The sequence below is a fragment of the Hyposmocoma kahamanoa genome, unplaced genomic scaffold (assembly GCF_003589595.1).
Source record: "Hyposmocoma kahamanoa isolate Upper Pololo Valley unplaced genomic scaffold, ASM358959v1 99879, whole genome shotgun sequence".
Taxonomy (NCBI): domain Eukaryota; kingdom Metazoa; phylum Arthropoda; class Insecta; order Lepidoptera; family Cosmopterigidae; genus Hyposmocoma; species Hyposmocoma kahamanoa.
The window spans coordinates 3,980,702-4,008,067 of record NW_020656077.1 but is presented as its reverse complement, the minus strand read 5'-3'; the positions used below and the strand labels follow the sequence as shown (position 1 = coordinate 4,008,067).

Below are 27,366 nucleotides of genomic sequence, written 5' to 3'. Positions count from 1 at the left end.
GGAATAACGTGCTTCTCAAACGCACTGTGGTTTCTCAAAAATACTTATTCTGCAACCTAAGAAATGCCTCTGAAAAGGCTCTTAGAAGTCCAATGGATTACAGCAATTTTAAAATTCTTCGTTATAAATATACGGTTGTACGTCTTTTACGTATTGTTGAAATGTAAGTATATGTATGCGATGTGTGAATGATTATATTTTTATACTTACAAAATACGGCTGAGTTATAGACAGCATGACAGTTTGATTGGTGACTGTAACGACGATGTTGTTATTTGACAATCGTAATAATAGCAAAATTGTGACATGTTTTGATTGTCGTAATAGGTTGAATATCGTCTGTTTAAAGTAAAACCACATAAGTGACATTTTAAACAAAAAGTCTTTAATTTATATAGTTATGGTAAGAAAATCACTATCTTTCTGCACGTGAAACTCAGTAACAAAAAAGCTATAAACTTAGTAAGAGTTTAATCTGCAGAAAGATGGTGATTTCCTTACAATAGGTACATTTAGATATTTTTTGTGGAAAATGACACTTATGTGATTTTACCTTTAAGCAGACGATATTACAATAGGGTTTGTAGCATTTACGTCACCAATCGCCTGTCATTGTTATTGGGCCTCGGTATCGTAAACGTCTATTACACTAGCTTATTTCAAGGGGCCGTACTCTATATTAGGGATTTGTAATAAGAGTTAGAGCGTTAGGGTCCCGAATTAGAACGACTTAGGGCGCGTTCCCATTATGTCGTAACGTTTTATTTATCGTTGGACGACTGTCGCGTCTAGCCTGTTCCCATATCACAACTATCTGTCGTAACTGTGTCGTGGACATTTATTTTATCGTTGAACGACTGTCATGTCTCGGAACTGCTGTTCCCACTAGGTCGTCACGACAATTTATCGGTACAAGGCGGCCTTGTCATTTGCACGATATTTTTATCGTGACATTTTGTTTATCGTCTGACGACAGTCGTTCTAAATCATTTAGTAGATATGTGATACCTATAAAATTTTAATATGAGGAATTGATAACGTTTGTTGGCCATATTGTTTTTTAAAATATTATAGAAAATGTTCTATTGGTTTGGCGTAAAATTGGAGTCTTTCTTACTGATTGAAAGTTAAATTAGAATAAGACCGTCGGAACAAACATTGCTAAGTCACATTTTGACTTTTATGTTACCTTAATGCCTTTCGGCAGTTTTTATACGTTTCTACGAATAATACATATATTTAACTTGATCAATGAACGTTTAATTATCTTGAAAAGTATGCTTTTAAATACACGGATCTCGACACAATGCGACAAATTTAGTGGGTTTTGTTACTAATGTCCTTGATGATATTTTAACCGACTTAAAAAGTAGAAGGTTGTCAATTCGACTGTATTTTCTTCATTTTTTGTGTATATATTACGCGATTACTTCGACATTCGTGAACCGATTTTGATGATACTTTTTTTTTGTAAAGGGGTACCTTCTTATTGGTCCCATTTAAATTTGGAGAAAATATTCCACCTCTTCTGTTAACGGATTATAATAAAATTTGGCAAATAGATGTAGTTCCAATTAAAAAGCCGATAAACAAACATAAGAGGCCGGTTTTCTTTTTTACTAAAAATGTAGTTCATACTTTCAACTCCTAAAGCAGTAAACGTAAAAATGTATCTGTTGGTGCCAGGTAACTGCACCAATTAAAGTACGGAATATATATCAGTAAATTTTCCAAATTAGACCTAACGAGAATCGATCATCGATCATCTCCTCACCCAGCGTCCACACTGCAAACCTAACAGCTTCTTAGATACCAGGAGCAATTTTTAATATTTGCGTCATTGACCTACCAATTTCCGTTTTATCTTTTCATTACAATAAATAATTCATACAATTAGGTCCTTACGTATGAAATTGGCGTTTTGTATGGGAGGAATATAAAGTCGATTTTTTTTTGTAAAATATATTTAATTAATCAAAGTATGCATCATTGTTATCAATGTACTTTTGTCATCTCATAGGTAGTTCATTGATCCCTTTACTAAAGAAACCATGGGGGCGAGAATCAATAAACTGAAGGCGGTTTGGACTACCACATCGGAGTTGAATTTTTTTCCTTGTAAGAAGTTATCCAAATTCCGGAAAAAATGGTAATCTGTTGGAGGAAGGTCCGGGAAGTACGGTAGATGTCGCAGACATTCCAGTTGCAGTTCCTCTAGTTTAGCGGCCGTCTGTTGTGCAGTGTGTGGTCTAGCGTTGTCCTGAAGCAGCAGTGGCCTAGAGCGACTGACCAGGCTTGGTTGTTTAGCAGCTAGTTCTTCCATCATGGTTTGCAGTTGCTGACAATAGATATTTGACCAGATTTTAGAAAGCTGTAGTGAACGACACCGGCTCTAGTCCACCAAACACTCACAAGTAACTTTTTCTGAGTCAGAATTTTCGCTTGAGGCAGGATTTCGTTGGTTCTCCAGGGTTCAGATATTGCGACGAGCGCTTCCGATTATCGTACAGGATCCACTATTCATCACAGGTAATGATTCGATTTAAAATCCCTTCATTATTGTGTCCGTTAAGCAATGTAACGCAGCAGTCGACGCGTGTTTGCTGGTTTGATTCATGAGGTACCCACCTTTCAAGCTTATTTACTTTCCCGATTTGCTCCAAGTGGATTAAAACAGTTTTATCACTCACACCGAAGTCTGCGGCTAACTCTGAAGTGTTTGCGATGGCTCCACTTCCACTACAGCCTTTAATTCTTCATTATGCACTTTGGTCTCCGGCCGTTCACGGGGCTTATTCTGGAGAACGAAATTTCCAGAACGAAAACGTTGGAACCACAAGCGTACCGTGTTTTCTTTTGCGACACTAGCGCCATATATATCGTTAATGATTCGACCTGCTTCTGCAGCACAGGTGCTATGGTACGGGTGCTAGAACCCGTACTCGTAAATATAGGAATATTTCATGTTTGCCATTGTGCGATGTGAGCGACGCCAAAGAAAAACTAATCAGGAAAAAACAAATGAACGACTATTTTCGAAATTCAAATGTACCAGCTAAATGGATTTATAAATTTTAATTTGGCATTCTTAACCAAAGAGGAGATATTTTAGATCAAAGTGGCCAGTACGTTAAAACGCCAATTTCATATGTAAGGACCTAATATTACAGTTGTTTGGAATCTGTACATTCTGGATTGCCTTTGTAACATAAAAATTAAAAGTGGGAACGCAATGTGCTTCCAGCTAATGCTATATCATCGTGTTTTTGTTATCATGCAAAATATCTTAGTATATATTGTCTTTGTTTATGTAAATTTTATTGTTGTTTTCTTTAGCAATGTCTCCAATTACTTATTCGTTTTTTGTTTCTTTTTTCCTGTGATGCTATTTGTATATAAGTAATATAAGTAGCTTCTTTATAAAACTGTTCCCTTTTGAATAAAAATTTACGCCTATTGGGCTTACGTAATTTGGAAACTATAGAACTTTACGAGAGAATGACAATACACGACCCTCGACATTAGGCTCCGAGCTGGGTCTCTTTGAGTAGTTGTATTTGAATAGTTAATGCATTAATATTTCCTATAATAGACCTTTTGTATCGTACTCGCTTGCCGGACGGTATTCGTACAAACTATTAGAAATATTTGTGATATATACACGCGTATCGTTGCACATGTTTCACGCTGAGGTTAACAGAGACCATTCCTAACAGTCTTTTTCTATTTTTAATTGCTGTAAATATCTGGTACTTCCTTTTTCAATAAACTGTTATTGCTATTATTTTTAGCAAGACTGTTATTTTTATTATTATTGGGGGTATGTTTTCTTAAATTCGCCTCGCCCATGGCCTAAAACATTTATTTGAATTTTTAAATGGGAGAGGCGGTATTCCCAGGCCATTGCACGTAGGCCGGGGTAACGGACTCAGGTTCAAAATTGCTTACACAATTATGAAGTTGTTATAGTTTCACAGGGCCTTCGTGAAGTATGAATGAAGAAGTGAATCTTTTTATACAATTTTCACAAATCGACTGTAAACTGGCAATCGGCAATATCTCAATTTTGACATCTTTACAGGATGAAGAAAAAAATGTTTGCATCTTTATGTAGCATCTGGATTATTAAATAAAATTATGAAGTTGTTAAATATTTTTATTACGTACACATGTACGTATGTACACTACGTATTTTATTTAATATACCAGATGCTATTTAAATGACGCAAACAATTTTTTTGTAAAGTTATCCAAATTGAGATAGTTCCGTTTGCCAGTTCTCAGTCGATATGCTCTATAAAGTGATGTTAGTCTTAGAACAGTCAGTCTCTTTTCGTTACCAGGATTCTTCTTAAGGCAAAACGATTTTCGTATTTTACATCTAACATACTTTTACTAAACTGTACTACAAGTTATACTTGTTATGTACAAATTTGACAGGCATTGGAATGAAAACGCAGACAGTAATACAGTTTCGCAGCAAACGAGATAGGTAATTAGTAAATGCAGCTAAGTTTGAGCCAAGGCCGTCCTGTCAAAGATAACATTCCTGAGCACACCAAATCCAAATTCCTTGTAGTAAACTAGCTCGTGTCCGCAACTTCGTCATCGTGGAATAAGTGCTTTGAGTAGCCAATTGGAATACTTATTTAAAAATGATTGGCTCTGCAGGCAAACTTTCACCCCTTTTAAGATTTATTTTTGTGACAAAAAGTAGCATATGTAGTCGTAGTAGGTAGTAGGAGAAGTACATCTTAGGTCCCATCTATTTTAACACCAAAATACGTTAAATTGGGCCAGCGGTTTAGGCGTGAAAATAAAATTTCTTTCCCATTTATAATATTATTTTGGATTCTATATTACTTTCCATTTTACTTTAAAGATTCAAGTTGGTGTTTTTATCGTAGAATGCTTGTCATCTTTAGGAAATAATTTTTTTTTAGAATATTAAGTGACGGGATGAATGAGTCGTGCGCCTGATGGTAAGCTTCACGTCTGTCCATGACGGTTGCAGTGCCACTCAGAGCTTTAAATCGCTAAGATCTGAGGGGCATTGCTGAGACATAAGTTGACAAGTCCTGAGACACCACCGTATCACTACCACCCTCACCCTACAAGCACTCCAAATTCACGTTGGTGAGAATTCTACAAATAATAATTAGAATAGTATACCCCACTTACTTGCTTTCTGATTAGACGAAACAATTTTAGATCTTTTTCTTTGCATAAATTATCATTTTTACTCTGTATTATACTAATACAGGTTTTATTTCTTAACGATGATTGATTTTACGACTCCTGTCTATTTTGGTATATCACCATGTTTTATCCTAAGTTTTTTAAGATAAGCACTTATTTTTTTTCGTAATAAGACGTTTGTTGTTTGTTGAAGAAAAACTTTCGCGGAACAACATAATTATTATATAAATTTTGTAAAATTCATAAAGCGTTCCATTGCAATGCATGATTATTTATTTGTGTGTGTGTCAATGAAAGTCTAAAACAAATTATTTAAGAATAAAATATCTAACCTTGTACATAACTTTTAAGCGGAGATATTTCCCTTAAGTACTACCTACGTAATAATCTACTAAATTTTGGTTTTCAACCGAAAGCTTATAAATTATTAAATTTATATTTATCTCAAAATTAGCAAATCGGATTTTTGTCAAATTTCTCAGCATCTTCTTATGTTATTCATACTAATTTAGAGCGCACGGATTACGGGACGCGAGGTGAGACCGCGAGAAGTGAGGTGTGGGGACACCTCACTTCCTAAAATCTAGGTTCGCGATGAAACACCTATCCTTAAGTACCACACGTACAATCATAACTCGAAACATTGTGTTGGCATTACTTGTTCACGATGCTTATATTATTTACACGAGTTTAGCATCCCTTATTCTATCTTTTGTAAAATTTAGAAAGGAATGTGTTAAAAAGGGTTTGTATACAAAGAACCTTAACATATTTAGATATATTAAATGTCGTGTTAGACAAAGAATATGCAAATTTTACTGCCACGATTTATTATAGAGCTGAAATGTGCTACAAATATAATTTTGGAAGCCAGTTATAACATAAAAGTGCAATAAAAATGTTTATTCGATATGATTACACGACATAAAAGTAAAGAAATGCCAAAAAGTCAAGACAATCTCTCGTTTACGGTAGCTTTGAATAAAATGTAATACTAAAAATACAAGTCTTGCTTGACAATATTATTTTTTCTCGAGTCTCTGCTAGTTAGGTACTTTGTGTGTAGTAAATGAAGGAGTAGCAAATATAAGGTAGCCTGTTCTAAGAAGACACATCCGATAAGGGTACGCAAAGTCGATTGAGGTGAAGTTATACAACTAACGTAGAAATGGATATTGTTGTGCAGAAAAATATTAAAAAAATATTTCAAACTGAAATTCTTCTGCGTAAGTCTGAACATTTTTAAGCACTTGCTTAAAACTTTTTTGATATTTTCAAATAGTCACCGAGACTAAATTAAACATACATGCTTTGAGAATCGGCTTTGTACCAAATCGCTCAAAAACTTGTCTAGAGCCCAAACTGCAGAGGATTCTGGTCACTTGCAACAAATGGGGTTAGTAGTACTTTTGTTCTGGAATGTAAAGTGTGTAAGAGTTCGCAACTAGATGTGTTGCAACAGTTCGCGCGTACTCTTTCACTATTTTTTGTAATAGTTACTTATTACGTAAAAGTAAGACCTAAAACGAGACAAAAAATGTCATTACCAGAAAGATATGGAGGTACGAGTGTCAAGAGATTTACAAAGAGCCTATATGTACTCGTGAAAATGGACAAAATCCTCTCAATACTCTAATCTATATAGATTGGGAGCGTTTGTGTGTGATTTGTGCGACTGTTAAACGAAATCTATCAAAAAAGGGGTTGTGTACTCTTGCCGGTGCATATATGTACTCTTACCAATAGTACAGTGTAAGAGTATGCAAATCCCATTACAACTTCATTATTAATTATAATTATTTTGCCCGTCACTATGTGAGTCAGATTAGTAAACTAATAAAATAAAACAATTGTTGATTTTCTAACACTTTTTGTTTTCATTCTACATCGGATCAAACTTTAAGTGCGTCTTCTTAGATCAGGCTCTAGACGTAGGCTGGGGTTCCACCCCTACATTGTAGATTACGGGGATTTGCACGAAGCATTACGCTTCCACATTTATGTGGGAAGAGTTGAATTCATTGTCTGGTTCTTATTGCCTGAATGCTATAACTTGAGTCTGAGAGTGACAAGGCGAGAGTGAATAGGTAATATTTAGGTGTGTATGATTCATAGTCGGTCTCATCGTCATTTTCCATCATGTGAAATGGAGGTCAAATGCGCCCTTATTAAAAAAAACTTACTTTCAATTTCATTTAAATTTCAACAGTTAATGAATTTTTATGTATATTACAATAGAGCATAGTTAGAATTACCAGTTAGTGGTTTTACTGACCTATACGCATATTCAAGTATGCTCAATACACAGGGGTATGTACAGCTAGTCAACGACGCGACGGTACAGCCGGACCCTTATACTCTTGCTTTACCATTATTTGGATAATGTCCCGATTTTATGCTGCGTATTCCATTATTGTTTGCAAGTGGGTACAACTATTAATATAATAGATTATTGGGATTACACTTGTATAGATGCTACAATTTCAGGACATATTAATTGAAAAAAATATATAGTGGTCTGTTCGGTGTGATTTGGCACTTGTAATTTTATGTTAAGCATACAACCTTATTAATTTTTGGAACAATAGAGCTTCTTGTGAAAGAGTTCGTATAGGGTAGTACTGCCATCTTACCAATTTATGCCGCCAAGAAGTAATGAGCATTACCGCGTTTCGGATTTACGAAGTGTTAGGGTGCTGGTGAAATTTCAAGTCCATGGAACTTGTCAACTTGGTGCAGTGACAGTGTTCAAAAATCCTTTGCAATTTCAGCCACTGATCTGGTCAATGTAAATCTTACTGGGACGTACTCTTAAAACCCTTCCATCCACATTCGCATCATAAAACTGGCAAACGTTTTTTTCAATTTCTTTGTATGTACAGATACTTAGTTATATAACTTAATCCTTCATCACAAGGAGCTCTATTTAGTAGTAGTAGAGTTCCTTCTGAAAGAGTTTGGAAAGTACTGCCACCTTACCTATTTCTACCGCCAAGTAGTAATATTAACATTACTGTGTTCCGGTTTTGATGGGTAAGGGTGCTGGTGATTGGGACATGGGATTTGTCAACTTATGTCTCAGGGTGTCGGGCGTAGTGGCAGAGCCCTCAGATCTTTGCGACTTAAAGCTCTGCGTGGCACTGCAACTGTTATGGACAGGTGTGTAGCTTACCATCAGGCGCACGACTTGTTCGTTCCGTCACTTGATATTATAAAAAGAACCCCTTTTTTACTTTCGACTTACATATAAGTAGAAAAGACTGTAAGAAACATACTGTAATAAATTGAAAGTACACAATAGCTACAATAAGAAATATTTTGTTAAAGTAAACGTAACGGTTTGCGCTGTAGGCGCAGGATTTGCGTTCGATTTTCTTTAGAACCAACATGGGAAATTAACTTTTCTAAATCGATCTTTTTGTCTGGGTGTTCTGGGTAGTGCCCCAGAGTGAATTCCGGTGCTCTGGTACTAATAGTATAGGGTGTTACCTAGTTTTGTGTAGTATTTTTTTGTTATCTGATAAACACATTCACATAGCCTTTCGTACTAATTTTTGGTATTAAATTTATAATTTATTCTCTTTTGCTTGTTATAGCGACCTACCGTGCTCGAAATCGGCGTGAGCTAACGCTTGCCGAGTCAGCCGAGCCATTCGACGTGCAGGATGTGGAGAAGTACATCGTGGGCGAATTTGGCGCACGCGCATGTATTTTCGAGCGCGTGTGTGCTCATTATGCCGTCAGAGCGCAAACGCACCCGAGACCACAACTTGACTGGCATGACGTGTTTAGGTAAGAACTTATTTACTGCCTGGTGACACTTAAGTGATTTATGGTTACATTACGGTTACTTTTTATGTTTTGCGCATTGCACAGGTATGTTTATTAATTATAATGATGCTGTCAGCGCAAAAATGTATTCCACATTTTTTTTGTCCACAATAATTCTTTAAATGATACTGAAGTACCTCCTTATCTATTTTATATTTGGATGCTATTTTCATGTACAATTGTGGAAATGAAATTTTTTCGGATTTAAATCGAGTTTATTTGTTTTTTCTAACAAACCAATGTTTTGCGCCCTTTACAGGTCCACATATATGGTTTTATACAAGAAAACAGCGTCCAAATATAAAATTATTATGTAATGTAGTATCATTTAAAGAAATATTGTAGAAAGTTTGATTTCCTATGTGTAGCAATCGCGAATACCTAAGGAGCTATATATATATATATATATATATATGCATATAAAACGTATAGCCAAATTCATTTTATATCTATGTATAAAATGAATTTGGCTACTTGTTCTATATTACTATAATCATATAGGACCAGTTCATATATAGATCTTTGCGATTACTCAATATACACTGAGAGAGAACAACACCTTGAATTGGAGAATAGTAAAATCAACCATTAAAATAATTGCTTCTTATAATAAAATTTAGGCGCTATTTATATAAATTAATCTTCATGCGTGAACAGCCACCTTTAGAGGTGGATGATTTTCGTCAAATTTAAATGGGACTACTATGGTGGTACCCTCTTTCCAACAATAAAAAAGAATCATCAAAATCGGTTCACAAATACCAGAGTTATCGCGTAACATAGATATAAAAAAACATACAGTCGAATTGAGAACCTCCTCCTTTTTTGAAGTCGGTTACAAATAAACTTCAAATGTGACCAATCCTTTAAGTGAAATTAGCTATCTTAAGCATTTCAAGTAGTTCATATCCCGTTGATTTTTCCACAGTTTTCGTCAGGGTGCGTTCCCATTATGTCGTAACATTTTATTTATCGTTGGACGACAGTCGCATCGAGCCTGTTCCCGTATCACGATTATCTGTCGTGACTGTGTCGTGGATGTTTATTTTATCATTGAACGACTGTCGTGTTTAGCTGTTCCCACTAGATCGTGACGACATTTTATCGGTTCATGGCAGCCGCCTTGTCGTTTGCACGACAGATTCGTTCGAAGTAGCGATCACCAGTTGTCACATTTTTATCGTGTCGTTTTGTTTATCGTAGGACGACTGTCGTTCTAGCTCTTCACATTATCACGACAGTCTGTCGTCGTAACGCCAAAAAAGTCGTGAACGACAGTAAATTGTGTTGTTCAATGTCTGAACAACTTCATTTAAAAATACAAGTCATAATACTTTAAATTGCACGACTATAATAATGGGAACGCGCGCTAAGTCGTACCAAAGCAACCTTAAGAGCCTTTCCCGTAAGATTACACTTAAGGCACATTTAAATGTCAAGTGTAACGGCGAATGACGCCCACCAGTAGGACTCATATAGGTTGATATGTACAATTTAGTATATGTTTACGTACGTTACGTACGGTACGTTAAGGTTTAGATTAAAATGACATAATCACAGTTCCAAGCTATCTTCAGTCGAGATACCTTGAGGAAACTCCGAGTAACACGGCAATATAATTTCATATCGATTGTCTAAATTCATTTTTAGTTGAAGCTACGTTTCAAGAAATCTATTTTTCTACTATGAGTTTAGTGTCGATAATAGCCGGTTAATACCCGTTGTCTAAGGTACACCAAAGGTACAAGAAAGGAATTGGTAGGTACGTTGTGCGGGGAAGCTTCTTTCGTACACCCCGTTAGAGGTGCTGGGAGTTGCGTTAAAGTGACCAATCTCACGACACAAAATAGGTATGTCTTGCTGTAATATGCTACATCTAAAGTTTGTGCTTCTTACATCTCGTGTCCTACATGTTAATTAAATTAGTTCTAAGGTAATTTACAAAGGCGCGGTATATAATAATACACAATGGACAAGAGAGTTTGGAGAGAGAGAGTGTTTAGAGGCCGTTCGGTCTGTTGATTGATTGTTCGTTACGTCAGGTCAGTCAGATGATATGTTCGCCTTTGTTTAAAGTAGGGCCTAGCCTAATAATTTTTTTTTATAATATCAAGTGACAGGACGAACAGTCGTACGCTTGGTGGTAAGCGACACGCCTGTCCATAGCAGATACAATGCTGCTCAGAGCTTTAAATCGCAAAAGTCTTGAGGGGTACTGCCACTACGCCTGTCAGTACTGAAATATAAGTTGACCAACACCTTATCCTGCAAAATCGGAACGGGAGAAATAGGTAGCTATAAATGGTAGCAATAGCTAGTAATACATCGTGGTGTAAGTAACTCGAATACATTTTCAAAGATATGATATATACCTTTGCCGTAGTTTGTATGTCTCGTAACGACGTTTTCCTTTACGTTTAATGCACGTTAATATAATAAATTAGAAATTATTCGGTATCTAGTGGTGCGTCGAGTCAAACTCGAGCAAATGTCTCGCAACCAGGTTATCATTGCTAGTCCAAGGTATTTTATTCATAAACAACATTTTCTTGCAAAAGCGAAATTGCAGTAATATGTATTTTATAACCTATTTGTAGTGTTGTTATCATTATGGCAGAAGCGAAATTTTATTTTAATGGTAGTATGCATTAATATTAGATATAACTTGTTCTAATGAAAATAATTTCATTTAGAAAAAGATACTTATAAGATTTCTCGAATTTAAGGAAATTTGTATGAATTTTACATCTTTGCATGATGCAGATGCATTCCTTATCGTATAACAGACTGTACAATATTGGAAACGAGTTGGATATTGTAGTTTTTGTAAATATTATGTTTTAACAAATTAGGAAGCTTTGATATGTGACTGTTCTTTGTTTGGGTTACAAATCAAAACAGTATTTAGTATCCAAGATTGCAAAATCTTACAAATATCCCTTTGTAAGAAGGGAATAAGAATTGTAGACAATATGCCAAAGCCTCCATTATACAGGTGCTAAGAAATTATGTTTGTGCATTTGGTAGGTAAGCAATGGGTATGTGGCAATTAGTTACCTGCACAGACCACATAAATACTCCACCTCATTATAATCGCAATTAGCCTATATTGTTAATATAGAATACAAGCTAATTACTTAATACACCCCCTTAAGTGATTAAAACCTCTTCAGTCAATTTAGTCAATCTATCACTATTATATTGAAAAAGAATGTCAATGCCACACACTGTATTTCATCATTTGTTGCTAAATGCACAGTTTATATTATAAATTTATCTTTCTGTACGAGAGAGTATAATTTTAAAATCGCATAGAAAGTGTTTTCGTGTGTATTTTATATTGATTCTTTTGAAGCAAACTGTCAACAGTAAAATTGTCTGTGCTTAATTTGTTAGCAACTTGTATTTGGAGCTCACCGTTGCAAACCAGACGCACGGGAGGAAGACATGTCATGATTAGCGACGCGTCTTATGACCGCCGGCTGACTATATACCCTTCAAATTAATTCCAACTAATTCTTTTATCGGTTATGTCTGAATATATTTAAGATGGTGAATTAATCTGCTCTGTCCACCTTTATATCACGTCCCATCTAAGCTAACCCATAATTTTTTTCCACACTCACAGCCCCGCACTAGGGAAACCCTGTATCACGGGTGCCATGGGTATGACCATGGCTATTCTATGTATATAGACAGTCACAAATTACACCCAAACTCGCAAGAGAAAAATCGTAGGCCTATCAAATATGTCTCCCAGCCTAGGAATCGAACCCGGGACCTCTGCGTGGTAGACCAGCATGGTAACCGTTCGACCACAGAGGCAGTTAAAAACCATGATGTAGTATGATGACGTACTAGATTACAATCTGATTGAACAGCTCTCTCTCTCTCTCTCTCTCTCTCTACCTCTACTTTACTTTAGTTCATTTTACTTCAGGGATACATTTACATAAAAAGCGTGAAACCTTTTAACGCGGTATTCCATTACCATTTCAACAGAAATTTTTCTTCAAAATTCCCAAAATATTATTACAACTATAACAAAAAAAAATAAGGACGCAATTTTAGAAATGTGCGCGTTACATTTTTTTGATCTTGACATAACATTGAATGAAGGTTTTGGTAAATTTGACAATCCCGTTGGCCCAGTGGTTAGCTATGTTTCGAATTCCCAATGGGACCGTTTTTGGGGAATAAACTTTTCTAAATTGGTTCTGGTCTGCGCGTTGTGAATAGAAAAGCAATAGAAAAGCAATTCCCCAGTTTGAGACCTCACAAATAAAGACATATGCTAGATTCGTATGAAACGTTATATTTCCACATTTATATGGTGTACGGGACTGGAGTGAAATTCCCTGTCTGCAGATTTGTCCATTAAACACTATAACTTGGGATTTTCAGGAAGTGAAAGTCAAAGATCATTTATTCCATAGGTAAAATAAATTTACACTTGAAAACGTCACATTTACACTACATTAAGCTACTGCTCGTTCACTACGCTGACTTCCCTGAGAAGAACGAGCAAGAAACTCTAGGGATTGCTCTTTTCACCTACACAGGGAAATACACCTTCGTCAACGAACTACCTATTGAACATATTGAAAGCTACAGTTAAATGTGGGGAAATTAGATCAATAACTGAGTCTATAACTTTGGTTGATATGCCTCAGAGATCTTTAGATTTTTTAACATGTATTGATTTAAAAGCTTTTATGACGTCTTGTGGGTTAATATGACGAAAATTAAATAAACTGCCACAAACGTTAACATTTTCCTTTAAGAGATCAATGGCAAGAGAAGGGGAGGAATGTAATGATTCTGTAGTGTTCACAGTAATTTCCGAAAATAACGATTCTAATGCTTGGGCTTCCTTGTTTTTAGATTGTATAAGTTTGCTGTCTAATTCTAAAACTATGTCTCTATCGTGTTGTTCAACCCAGCCTGACTCTTTATTTATTATGCTCCAAGTAGTTTTAGATTTATTTATCGTTTCTCTAATTTTGTCGCTGTGAAAGTTAATCTTTGCAGCTACACATACTGTTTTAAACATATTTGAATAATTTCTAACATATTCTATAAAATTGGAATTAGTAATAGGGGTTAAAGTATGAATTTGCCGATTTGTACTGAAAATCAAAATTGTTTATTTTTTAAATTTTTAATAAATTTTTTTAATCAAAATAGTTGCCATTATTATTTATACATTGCTGCCATCTAATGGGAAGGTTATTAATGCCTTTGCGATAGAACTCCGACGATCTAGACTGCACAAACTGTGTAAAAGCATTTTGTACTGCCTCCTGGGAAGAAAACTTCTTGTCACGTAGATAATTGTCCAAATCACGAAAAAAATGGTAGTCCGTTGGAGCAAGGTCTGGTGAATACGGAGGATGACGAATGGTTTCTAACTGCAGTTCCTGAAGGGTCAAAATGGTTTCTCGTGCTGTGTGAGGTCTCGCGTTGTCGTGGAGCAATAATGGTGAAGATCGATTCATGAGTCGGGGCTGTTTTACTGCTAGTTTTGTCAACATGGTTCGGAGTTCGGCACAATAGACATCTGCCGTTATTACTTGACCAGATCGGAGAAAACTATAGTGAATAACACCATGCTGAGACCACCAAACAGTTACCATTACCTTTTTATTGGTAAGTTTTGCTTTAGGACACTGTTGTGGCATTTGACCTGGGGTCAGGCATTGCATTTTTCTTTTCCGGTTATCATAAAGAATCCACTTTTCATCACATGTTACAATTCGATCCAATATTCCTTCATTTCTGTACCGGTTCAACAAGGCAACACAAGTTTCAACACGCGTTTCTTTCTGCAGATCAGTCAAATCATGAGGCACCCATTTTTCGTATTTTTTTATTTTATTGATTTGACGCAAGTGAGTCAATATTGTGGGTAAGGTAACGTTAAACCATGCCTGGGTAGTTTGACTAGGATCGGCTTCCACTATCTCTCTTAATTCATCGTTATTCACCTGTGTGGGCGGTCTTCCTCGTGACTCGTTCTTTAAGTCGAAATTTCCATCACGAAAGCGTTTAAACCAAGATCGCACGGTGCGTTCATTAGTAGACCCCTCTCCAAACGCAGCATTGATATTGCGGGCTGTTTCTGCCGCGTTAGTTCCGCGTCGGAACTCGTATTCAAAAATCACTCGAATTTTCGCAGTATCCATCTTTCTTGTCTAAATTGAATAACAAAAACAATTGAAAGTCGATATTCAAATGTTTCAAATTAAAAAAAAAAAAAAAACACAGAAACCATTTGAAAAAAGTTTCATTCGAAAACCTCAAACCATGAAGATTCTATGAAAATTCAAAGAACCTATTGCAATAAAACGGCAATTTCATACTTTAACCCCTAATATTATAAGTTTTCATAGCATATAGCTCATACAAACGAGACCTACTCTTATGAATAGCTACTGTTGCCCAGTCGTTGAATTTAGTCTGTCTATGGAAAGTTATTGTTTTCGATTGAAATACATTACTTAAATACTTTTTTAAATTTAAATATTATCAAATTCATTTCTAATTAAACCAAATATCGTGCTATATAAAGTATGTGGAACCTCCGGTATATGGGGTAGGGAATTTAAAGTATTGCCGATATTATTTTGAAATGTAACGATTGGTTCTGTGGTAATCGGTCTGCAGAGAAATTGGTCTACTTTCTTGCTCATTTTACTATATGGCTTATATAGACTCTTACAGAAGTAGAACAGTTTTCCAACAGGTTTACATTGAAATCTCCACATATGACTACGTTTCTTTTGGTTGGAGAAATCCTATTTAAACTATCTTCCATAATTAATTCAAACTCGTTAAAATTAGCAGAGGGGGGCCTGTATACACGTAAGACGACAAACTGATCCAATTCCGCACATGAAATCTCAATAGTTCGTTCAGTAGAAAGATCTGTGATATCCTTACGCTCTTTAAATTTTAAGTTAATAATAATCATAGATCCGCCTCTACTTAAGTTCTTTCTTATGAACGAACTGACTATTCCATGATTTTCTAAGTTGTTAATTGCTTCGTAGTTTTTCAGCCAATGTTCTGTAACACAAAACACGTCAACGGAAATATCGTGCAAAAAACACTTATTTCTAATGTTTTGCTAGAAAAGGCTTGAATATTCTGATGTACTACATGGAAACGATTAGACTTTACTGTTGTCGTGTTTTTCAGTTTAAATTATGGTTAGTAATTGGTATACTGTTGCTACTTAAAGTAGGAGCTTTGTAATGGGACTGTGTTATATCTTCTATAACAGCTTAATATTAAAATGTCTCAGGACGAGAGTGAATAGGCATTATACAGGCTGATTTGTAAAACACTGACAACCTCGCAGGACTATATTGCTAACTTCATAAGCAACAACTTTTGTTCCACGTCTTTTTACAAAACATATGCGTAGAGTTGTCACCGTTTAGATCGTTATCTATTGAAATATTTACAAAAGTAAAATGTGTCAGGATAGAGGAAAGTGGTCTTTGCTTACCCCTCCTGTGGGACTAGGGCGTGAGCATACGTATGTGTGTAAAATGTGACGAAATTTTTTTTATAATATCAAGTGACGGGACGAACAAGTCGCGCGCCTGGTAAGCTATACGCCTGCCCATAACAGTTGCAGTGCCACACAGCTCTTTAAATCACAAAGTTCTGAGGCTCACTGCCATTGCGTTCGTCACTCTGAGACATAAGTTGACAAATCCCATGTGCCTGTAATTTCATCAAAACCTTTGAACAAAGTAATGTTAACATTACTGCTTGGCGGCTGTAGTAGACAAGGTGGCAGTACTTCCCTAGACGAACTCTTTCACAAGGAGCTCTACTGCCGCTATTAGATTTATTCAAAATCATGGAACAAATTTATTGCTGATGATAGTAATATTGTCGTGTTGTTAGTATTTTACAAATAACCTTGTACACGTGTACATGCTCCATTGCAGATCTCGTCACTTATCATCAGGTGAGATGGAGGTCGAATGCTAAATTTACCAAATTAGTGGAAGTGATTGTCGTAGTTAGATAGTAGACTGCGCAGGCCTTTGACAGCAGAAGTTCGTATGTTCGTGCGTTCGTACAACGTAGTACAGCTCGTCAGTCGGTCGTCAAATTCGCAAGTAGGCCACCGATGTAATAGTCACGCAACTAGCTGGGTCATCTCAGCTTTACATACTCGTCCAGCAACTGCGAAGATATTGTAGTACATTTACGTGTGACACGGTGTTATACCATAACGTAGCGATTTTTATTGCAATTGCAATTTGCGAATGTTTTCTATGCATTGCAATTGTGGCACTGTGAATGAATAAAAATACTACTAGACACACAATACTTACACTGTCCATTTTATATAAAAAATAACTTACAAAATTCTTAAACTGTCGAAATTTGTTTATAATGACAGGAATTTAGCAATCGCTGATCAAGTTAGTCATTACCGTTGCCATAATCATCATTAAAATGTGAAATCGCATTCAGCAAGGTCATCGCTGTGCCAAGAAATTTAGGCTATGGACAATTACATCTCAATTTGGTACGTAGGTACTATTTGCTTAATGCAAATTAATATTGAAGGGGAAGGGGAAACGGTATTTAGTACATGTACAAAATTATTGCGCAATCTGGAAAATGAAAGTGTTCGTAAGTAACTCCAAAGATTACATAATCGATTTTTTATTGCAAAATATATTTAGAGTTCAATGCAATATAAAAGTTATAAAAAAAAATTCGGCGTTTTGTCTGTGGAAGATTATATTTTGGTTAAAAAGTCCTTTATACATTTTTGTCACTTGTAAAATTTTTAATCTGTTTTATAATATATATAAAAGTATGGCTGAATGTTTTCAATGGATGGTGAATTAAAACTGCACCACGTTCAACGTCCGAGGTGAACCGGTATTATGCAATAACCGCCAGTACTTTCACTGTTCTAACATTGCCAATCAAAATTATGCCTTAACCCAACGGTTTTCAGTCGACTTTGCATTATATTTCCTCTTGCTTTGTGTATATGATTCAGCCGGTGCAGTGTTATAATAATATTTATCGCTATGTTAATAGGTAATAAGGTTTTTGTTTCAATGGTATGTATATCATCGCATTACTTGTTAGTGGGTTTGTATTACACGATTGTTGTTGGGATGCAATTCTTATTGTATCTCTTTCTTATACACATAGTAGTCATGTAATGCTTAATTTATACGCTCATTTCACTCATAAGTCCGGACAAATAATTCTCAATAATTATTCTAGTACATACATACCATGACCTACATAACCTGTGCGGAGTAAATAATACGTATATTTAATTGAAAAAAGACCATAATTGTGGTTAAAATTTGACACAAAGCAATGGTTACTTAACACATGTTATACAAACGAATGCTATAAGCTATTTGCGACAATAAAAATATTATTATTATGCATGTATGTCCAATTGTAAAAACATTTATGTTAACGATAAGTACGATCGGCTTAAACTATTAGCATCTTTAAATTTACAGGCTCATAGTTGCTACATATATGTTGTAAGCTATTTGGCAAAAGTAAAAAACGTTATTATGAAATGAAAGACCGGTTAAAGCCGTTAGTACTACTAAATTTACAGCTTAATAACATATTACAAGCTATTTGGTGACAGTAAAAAATATTATTATTGTATTTCCAAATATAAATACGTTTAAGTTAATGATAAGTACAACCGGCTAAAGCCGTTAGTACTTCTAAATGTACATCTTAATAACTACGTTACAAGCTATTTGGTGATAATAAAAAAAATTGTTATTGTGCATGTATGTATTTCCGAATGAAAACACGTTTATTTTAATGTTAAGTACGACCGGCTAAAGCCTTCAGTCATCGTTATGTTTAGATCGACTATTTATATATATTTTTATAATATCAAGTGACGGAACGAACAAGTCGTGTGCCTGATGGTAATCTACACGCCTGTCCATAACAGTGGCAGTGCCACTCAGAGCTTTAAATAGCAAAGATCAGACCAAGAGCGGCAGTGCTTCCCTGGACGAATTCTTTGACTAGGAGCTCTACTGCTACTCAAAAATATTAGATATTATATATATACAAGCATGCATATTTTCACGCGTGTCCTATGGGGGTGGACAGAGACTATGGAACTCCACCTGCTACGCTCCTGACAAACCTCCTTCTCGAAATCTTATATATAATCGTATCTTTTCGAAAGAAAGAAAGGCACAAGCAGCAAATTCTAAATTCGTAGATAAATGTGTTTAAATATTTTTTAGGCTTTTCTGATAAAAAGAATAGTTAAAATATACATTTGATATTACGTAGTTTATTTGTGTTATAAATACTTACCACATGTTATACAGAAACTTTCATTGTGTTTTAATCAGCAGTTTTTAAAAATATTTAATTTGTTCTTTGAACTTAGTAGAAAAAAAATATAACGGTTTTATTATTTTTATTAGATTATTTATTTTTATAAAAGCAGTTACATTATTAAAAGTCACATTAAAATTAGTTATAGCCTTCATAGTGTAACTAATTTTAATGTGATTTAATACTTGACTCATGAATTGAACTAAAGGGCACAATTGTATTCAGTTGTTTTTTTGTGTTATTATATTATTTTGTTGAACTATGTAATAAGGGCACAGTTCCGTACATTACTAAGAGAAATCCTGTTTTTGACGTAAAAAACGTCACATATGACTTTTTATAGTAATAAATCTGATTTATGAAGTCAGTTATGCTCTTTAACACAATTAACATGCGCTATTGCAAATATTTTTCTCATATATTAATGCAAACGTTTATAAACGTTTCTTCTACAAGCTATTAATTGAATGTAATAAAATAATTATACTAACGTCAATAAACGTTGACGTCTATAAACCACCCGTCGAGTTGCGTGTATGCCAGCGATCATTGGTATGTGTCAATAGCGCTTGACTTACAAAGTGAAATTTCGATACTGCGATATCGGTTATAACGGTACTAAATATAGAATAGGATAGAAACAAAGGAACTTAAAGTAATATAAATAAAAATAAACATAACACATAAAACAACGTAGTAAACATTTGAACAACAATTTTTACTACACAACTTATACTACTATACTGACATGTGTGCGGCTGTGATGTACGCAAAAGAGTCTCACTTAAGTAAGAGTATAGGCTATAATGCTGATTTTCAATGGAAGGGTCCATCCGAATCATATACCACGGATATACAAAAAGTTAATGGAAAAAGTGTCAATGAAAATAACCAATATTTTCCTTGTCCACAGCCAATACAAGAGATCTCCCGATCAAGCCAAGGAGTATTACCTACTTAGCGTATTCTTAGGCGACATCGTCGGTTCCCCGCAGCTCTGTCACCAGCTCGGAAAAAGGAGAAGCTGTGACACCTTATCTCTGGAAGCCATTTAGAATCAATCATATTACAATCAAGGATTCAACACAATACAATTAAAATTGGTGCCAGGCAGGTTACCGGATACAGGTTAAGAAGTATCTTTAATTAAAAATCGAAGGGTCATTATATACCACATTTACTCTAGGATTATGTTAAAACATTTGTAAAATATTAGAAAAAAATAGATTTTTAATTTTTTTTATTACATTCTTTTTAAATTTAAATATCACTTTTCTGTCTTAGTTGTAATATTGGGTGTATTTCTGAATGTGTAGCCCGTATTATTATTAAGAAATACCGCACGGTGAATAATTGTAATTTTCAAACAGAGAAGTAAGAAAGAATAAGGCAAAGTATCATATTTGAATTTAATTAAAAATGCACCATAAAAGCTATGATCAAAGAAAACAATAAGATTTCTTCGTTATCAAAGTCATTTCATTCAAAGAATTTTGCAAAGACCGAAACAAGTGAAAATATGAAGGGGCTAGATCGGGCAAAGACCGTGTGTGAGGTAATATATCTCAAGATAAGTGCAAAAGTTTTTTTGCACTTATCTTATTTTGACGGCGTTGCAAAGATGTGTGTAGTGTGGCATTATCTTGATGAAACTCGACATCTTTACGATTCATTTGACGTTTAAAACTTTCCCGCCTATTCTTAAAATGCGCGGTAAAATATTATTTCTTACACGACCATAGACAATATAACATTTAAAAAGAAAAAGTAGTTTTGTTTAAAATTTTCTGGTGGTAAAAATCGCATGGACTCTTTGGAAAACATTTTAAAATTATTAATAAGGCAGTCGACACTCATAAGACTGTACCTGAGCTATGGTCAGTCGAGACTTTTGAGTCTTGACCGAGTCATTTGTAGCTCAGTTGGTAGAGCGGTTGCCTTGGATTGGCAAAATAGACACGGGTTCGTGTCCCGTCAGATCGCAGCTATTTTTCTTTGTGTTCGACCTTTCTTATTAATTATTATAACACATTCGTGGAGTATTTTCTCAAAAAATATATGATTATCATAGTAGTAAAACATCATAATGTAATGAGTACTAACAATCAATATAACATTTTAAAATTTCTCATTAATAAAAATATAAAACAGAAATACCCGAAAGTTGTATCAAAACCAATCTATTCACAGTTAATTTAAGGCTCATAAAAGCGCTTAAGTGAAAAATTATTTATTAAACACGCTTTTCTAAATAAGTACAACATTTTAACGTCCAACATTTATAAGCAGTTTTTCCATCTCTATTAGGCTTAACTCACACTGGCGCTGAGTCGAAGCGTCACGTCGCGTCTAGTTTTTCAACTACACCGCCTGGCGACTTCGCATTAGTGCGCCGGGATCAGCGTGTGGTCGGCGTTTGACGCCTCACGGCGCCCAAGCGACTCGCGATTCCATATTTACAAAACACAAATTTGTGCCTTAATAATGGCAAAATAGAGATGAATATGCTATAGGCGAAAAACATGACGACTCGGACTTCGACACTGCGCCAGTGTGAGTTGTTAGTGGTGTATTGTCTTTTGTATTGAGACAAATTTCGGTAAGTTTATACATGAAATATCCAAACGTTACCCTGTATAATTAATTATTAATGTAGTGTGAGCAATTATAACGTTACATCTGCGCTAATATATAATTTAGTTTTTTCTTACATAAAATAATTGCGCATTTGACATAATGAGTAATTTTTTTATTGAGCTTAATTGTAATTATATAAAATAATGTTTTACTGTACTTAATTGTTCTTTGATTGATTACATCACATTAATATTTACTAAAAAAAACAATGTCATCTGACCACATACATTCGGAAAATTTTTGTATGAAAATATGAACGTGACGTACAGTTCGTGAGCAGATCAAGCTTGATGCTTTGGAATTTGGACGTTCTTAACGCAAGTGCTAATTGAGTTGAATTTAAATCTTAAGTGTCAAACACGACTTGCTCTTCATTCTGTATAACCTTCAACCATAGAAAGTGTAAGAACTTAAGGTTGTTTCAGATTTATTTTTTATTAGGTGACTATTTGTTTTTTTTTTTAAATTTTATCAGTTCTTACAAACTCATATACTTATAGTTATACAACTTGTTATTTAAACTTATATGAACTGTCTCTTTATTAAGTGTTGTAAGTGCTTTTATTTTTATTCTACCCAATATTTTAACTATTATGGTTTTAAACCACATCAAAATTAGTGATATAATTAAGGAACTCGAAAATAAAATTAGTGTAAATAAATTTTAAAAAGTTTATAAATTTTAAGTGTATGTTAAGAAATGGATACATATTCTTATATTTTACAAATTGTATTATTATTATAAGGTGGGTTTAATTTGTTCAGGGTTTGGTAAATAAGTGTTGCTGCTCTTACGATTAAACTATATTATGGAGCTTATAAGTAAGTTAAAATAAAATGATCTGACTTTTGGTAACGACATAAAACCTGGTCAAAATAAGCTGAGGCTAAAAGTATTTTTTCTAATTTACAAAAAATATTAAATAATTTAAACTAAGCAGGTACAACATTTTTTACGGATCTCGGTACCAATAAACTTCGAAGAACTTAAAAAAATACAGAAAATGACCGTTCAATTTGTTTTTTGTTTATTTTTGATATGCAGTATATAATTTTAAATCAGAAAGCTTTACACACTGTTAAAAATCAGTTTATAAACGCGACAGTTTGTATATCTCAACCTGTGGCTGTGGTGGCATTGAGAAATCATCGGTGTTTTGTAAAAAGGACGTACGCGACGTTTCGTAATGTTTTTCAGGGTAGCATGTTTCAGGTTCCAATGATTGTTTTGAAGTTTTCACGTCCTGTTCTAAAATTCAATTTTGCTTTTAAATAAGTTTAAGTTATAAGACATGCTCACCTAAAATTATCTACGAAATGTCGCTTGCGCCTTTTCTACAAAACACAATGACGAGAGGTTATCTTCACCTAAGTGCGTAAACGCAAAGGTGCGACGCGTTCGGATCACAGTTTACAGTGACAGTTACTGGCTAGTAAAATAGGTGGTTTTATAAAACGTTAGCGCGTTTATGCTCTGTATCCAATTCATATTCGTTCGAATCCAAGACGATACAAATCAAGAAAACTCGAACCCACTTTTAATCCGAGGTAATACGAATATCGCTTGTAAACCTAGAGATTTTTTTTAGCACACACTCATAGCACCGCACTTTGGAAACCGTGTATTGCGGGTGCCATGGATACACACTAAGACAACAATAAACTACACTAAAAGTCACGACAGAAACAGATGTAGGCCATACAAATATTCCTCTCGGCCAAGGCATCGAACCCAAACCTCTGCGTGGCAGTCTAGCATGGTAACCTTCCGTCCACAGAGGAAGTTTTTTAATCTAGTTATTTTGTAAGCAGTAAAGCTCCTTGTGTCTAGGGAAGTACTGACACCTTACCTATTTCTGCCACCAAGCAGTAATGTTAACATTAAGGGTGCTGGTGAAATTACAGGCACATGGGACTTGAAAACTTATGTCTCAGGGTGACGGGCAGTAGCAGTGCCCCTTAGATCTTTGCGATTTGAAGCTCTGAGTGGCACTGCAACTGTTATGGATAGGCGTGTAGCTTATCATCAGGCATACGACTTGTTCGTTAAAAAGTTACAGGCAGAGATAAAATGATGCCTGCGACACTTCGGACCGTCATTTCTAATAGATATGAATCGGGCGTAGTGTGCAAATGCACTTACTCTCTTATCATCGCTCGGGGCACTGTACAATTTACCATAAAGAAATATTTTGTTGAATCGTTAGCCGACAACTGTTATTAAAACTCATATGACAATGTATAAGTCGACATGATTGAACATTACAAACGCGACAGAACAGGCAAATGCGACGGTGTACTTCTATATTCTTTAGCGTTACTAAGGTACCTGAAATGCTGTATAAGTTACGTATGTCCTATCTGTGAAAAGCATAAGCAACTACGGTCTGGCATAGTGTTAAATAAAATGATACCGTGAATTCTTTCAATCGGTTGCCACATGACTCATTATATAAGATCTTACAACTAGACTGTGGATTGTTCTTATCGTTAACGACATAGAATTGAATTTAAATTTTAAGTATCAAGTATGTCTTCGCACTGCTCTGGTAGATCTGGTAGGTATCGGTATTATTACGGTATAATTGGTAGCTTTTATATTTAAGCCGTAGTTCTATTTCTCGCTAACAATATTAATAACACAAGCGTATTACACATCGTTATGTAAACAACAGCTATTACCAAAATTTTTATTCATATTTATTAATTGCCTGTCAATAAACGTTTATATTTATTCAAGTAAGATGCCTCTGAATAAATATACATAGAGAACTAAATTTTTGTACGTATCGACAAACATTGATTGTAAAAAAATGCAATTTGGACTTTATGTATTTCATTCCAAACGTCAATTCATATCAAGAGAAATATTTATTTCAAGTGTATAATTACGGTAGGAAGTGCATAGAGAAAGTAGAACTAGTCACGTAAAATAATTTTATTAAAACGTAAAGTAATGTGTCGTGTGTTTTATTTCACCCTGTAACCCGTCCAGCTAATCCTAGTCTAAGGCTGAAATTTATAAAACAGACCTTGACTTCGCCTAAACAAAAATGGTGGGTTAACCGAATTTTTCAAATTTACAAAACGAATTTTGCCAACCTTTTTTGCAAGAAAGTGAATTAAACTTTGAAATCACTCCGTAATTTCTTGCATAAAGTTAACAAAGGCTAAGTTAAACGAACTTTGACTTTGCCTGAGCAAAAATAGTGAGTTTCATTTTTATGAAATGAGCTTGGGCTAAGTTTAAGCAAGAAATGAAATTGAACCTTGAGTTTACTTCGCAATTTTTTGCTTAAGCGTAGGCAAAGTTCGTTTTATAAATCTCAGCCTAAGAGTTCAAAGTCAACAAAAAACAAACTTTAACTTCTACTAAGCAAAAACAGAGAATTTTGCCTAAGTTTAAGTAAGAAATTACAAATAAACTCAAAGTTGAATTTAATTTCTAGCATAAACTTAGCCCAAGTTCGTTTTATAAATCTCAGCTTTATCGCGAACTTTTTAATGCAGGCAACATTTTCCGCCACAGGTACGATTTTGTCGAATGACAATTTGATTTTATGTCTAAATAGAAACATAATCAAATTATTTCCGGTTTGGTTGGAATTAGATTACCACTATCGCGCCCTTTTTTACACCTTCTGTTGTTTCCGCACGAAACGTAAATACGAGTACATTTTCACGTACGTGTGTGTTCTCAGAATTCGTATTTGTTCAATTCTGTGTTGCGCAAAAAGCAATTTAGTCGCTGTATCAGTGAATATTTATCTTTTAAACTGTGTCCATTTGTACCCCTAAAATAAATTAAAAACCCTTTGTACTCTACCGACTGTTTTTGGTAGAGCTGGTGAAAATTTCCATTATCCAGCGAAAAAGTAATATTTCGTTATATTGAAAATGACGTGATATTGTAAAAATAATGAAAATTTGTTGATGCAATACAGCTATTCTTCGTTCCATTTGCAAGACAATGTCCCTTTTGCTGAATGCTGTCACGTCACACTTGGTAGACTATTGTTGTGACGCTACAATTATATTGGAACACGCAGCTGCTTTTCTGTTAAGAAAATCTTTTAATTCCTGATACTTAACAAAAGTCTGCTTAAATGAATTTTTAAAACTATGTAACACTTTACATATTTACTATGTAGATGACGATGTTGATTATAAAGGTTCGAAACGGCGGCGGCGCACAAAAGATACTTTCAGTGTGATGGAGCTTTAATTCTAACAAATAATCCGTTACATGTTATGCATGTATTTGTTATGTTTGCGCTTGAGTCCGTGCTTCACTCACATCGAACTTGCTGAAAAGCAGCGCTGCAGGCTGAAAATCTATTAGCCTGTAGCTGATAGCTGAGCAAATCCCGTTTGCGTGTGCCGCGACACACATTTATTATTAAATTTTTTTTATTCATTACAATTATGTTTCACTTTTGTTGTAAGTACTGTATTTTAGTTTTAAGATCATGTGTGTCTCGGTGCTTACGCAATAAAGTATTCTTATTCTTATTCTTATACTTTCCAGACGAAGTTTCTGTCGTCTGTGTAACGTCTTGCACATTTTTTCCATACGTTTCAAACAGAAATATATTGTTGGCAACTCGAACAATACTTATTAAGTTAGTTAGTGCTTACCTCGTACCAATATAACAACGAAAAACATTGTAAAATTCGCGTGTGGGCGCCATTACACGATGGCAGAATGAATATTTCACGACTTTACTTTGATGCCATTTTATTCTTAAAACTACCTAACACCGGTCTGTAACCAAGCCTCTAGCATAAAGGGATATCGAAAATGCAACCAGAGACGTAAAGGTGACTTTTTTTAATATAAAGTGTAAGTGCGTATTTGACCTCCATCTCATGGAACAAGTACTAAGTATAAATATCGAAACGTCAATGCAAGTTCGACTTACTTAAATAACCATATTATAATAAGCATAGCCAGTTAACGTAGGCAAATATTTAATGATGTACAATTAACTTTGAGTGTATTATGTAGAAAATTTGGTGTGTGTGCATATTATCAAATGTAGGTCGTACTTGTTAGTATATGTATAACATTATTTCATTGAATCTTTAAAATTTTGTTTCGTTGCCTGCATTGAGCACAGTAGAATAGCTTTGAGTTATATACATATAATAGTCTTCTAATTTTAACCAGTTAATAACTATGTATTATGACATGTACAAATATGTAAGTACATGTTTTATACGATAAATCAGTCAAAGTAAAATTTCTCTAGGTATGTTTGCGGTCTTTTAGACAGACAGTAAAAGATTTTTAAAGTCTACCAATCTCCCGTTTTC

General features: G+C 34.7%; 1 protein-coding gene across 2 annotated transcripts in view; it reads left to right on the top strand.

Moving 5' to 3' along the window:
- Positions 1–20,600, top strand: part of LOC113239506 — a 30,600-nt gene extending 10,000 nt beyond the window's left edge. For both annotated transcript variants that reach the window (XM_026476542.1, XM_026476543.1), the window contains exons 2-3: positions 8,796–8,991; positions 20,327–20,600. In XM_026476542.1, coding sequence (XP_026332327.1) covers positions 8,796–8,991; positions 20,327–20,468 — 338 coding nt within the window. In that variant the 3' untranslated portion in view covers positions 20,469–20,600. The remainder of the gene's footprint in view (positions 1–8,795; positions 8,992–20,326) is intronic.
- The last annotated feature ends 6,766 nt before the right edge of the window (positions 20,601–27,366 follow it).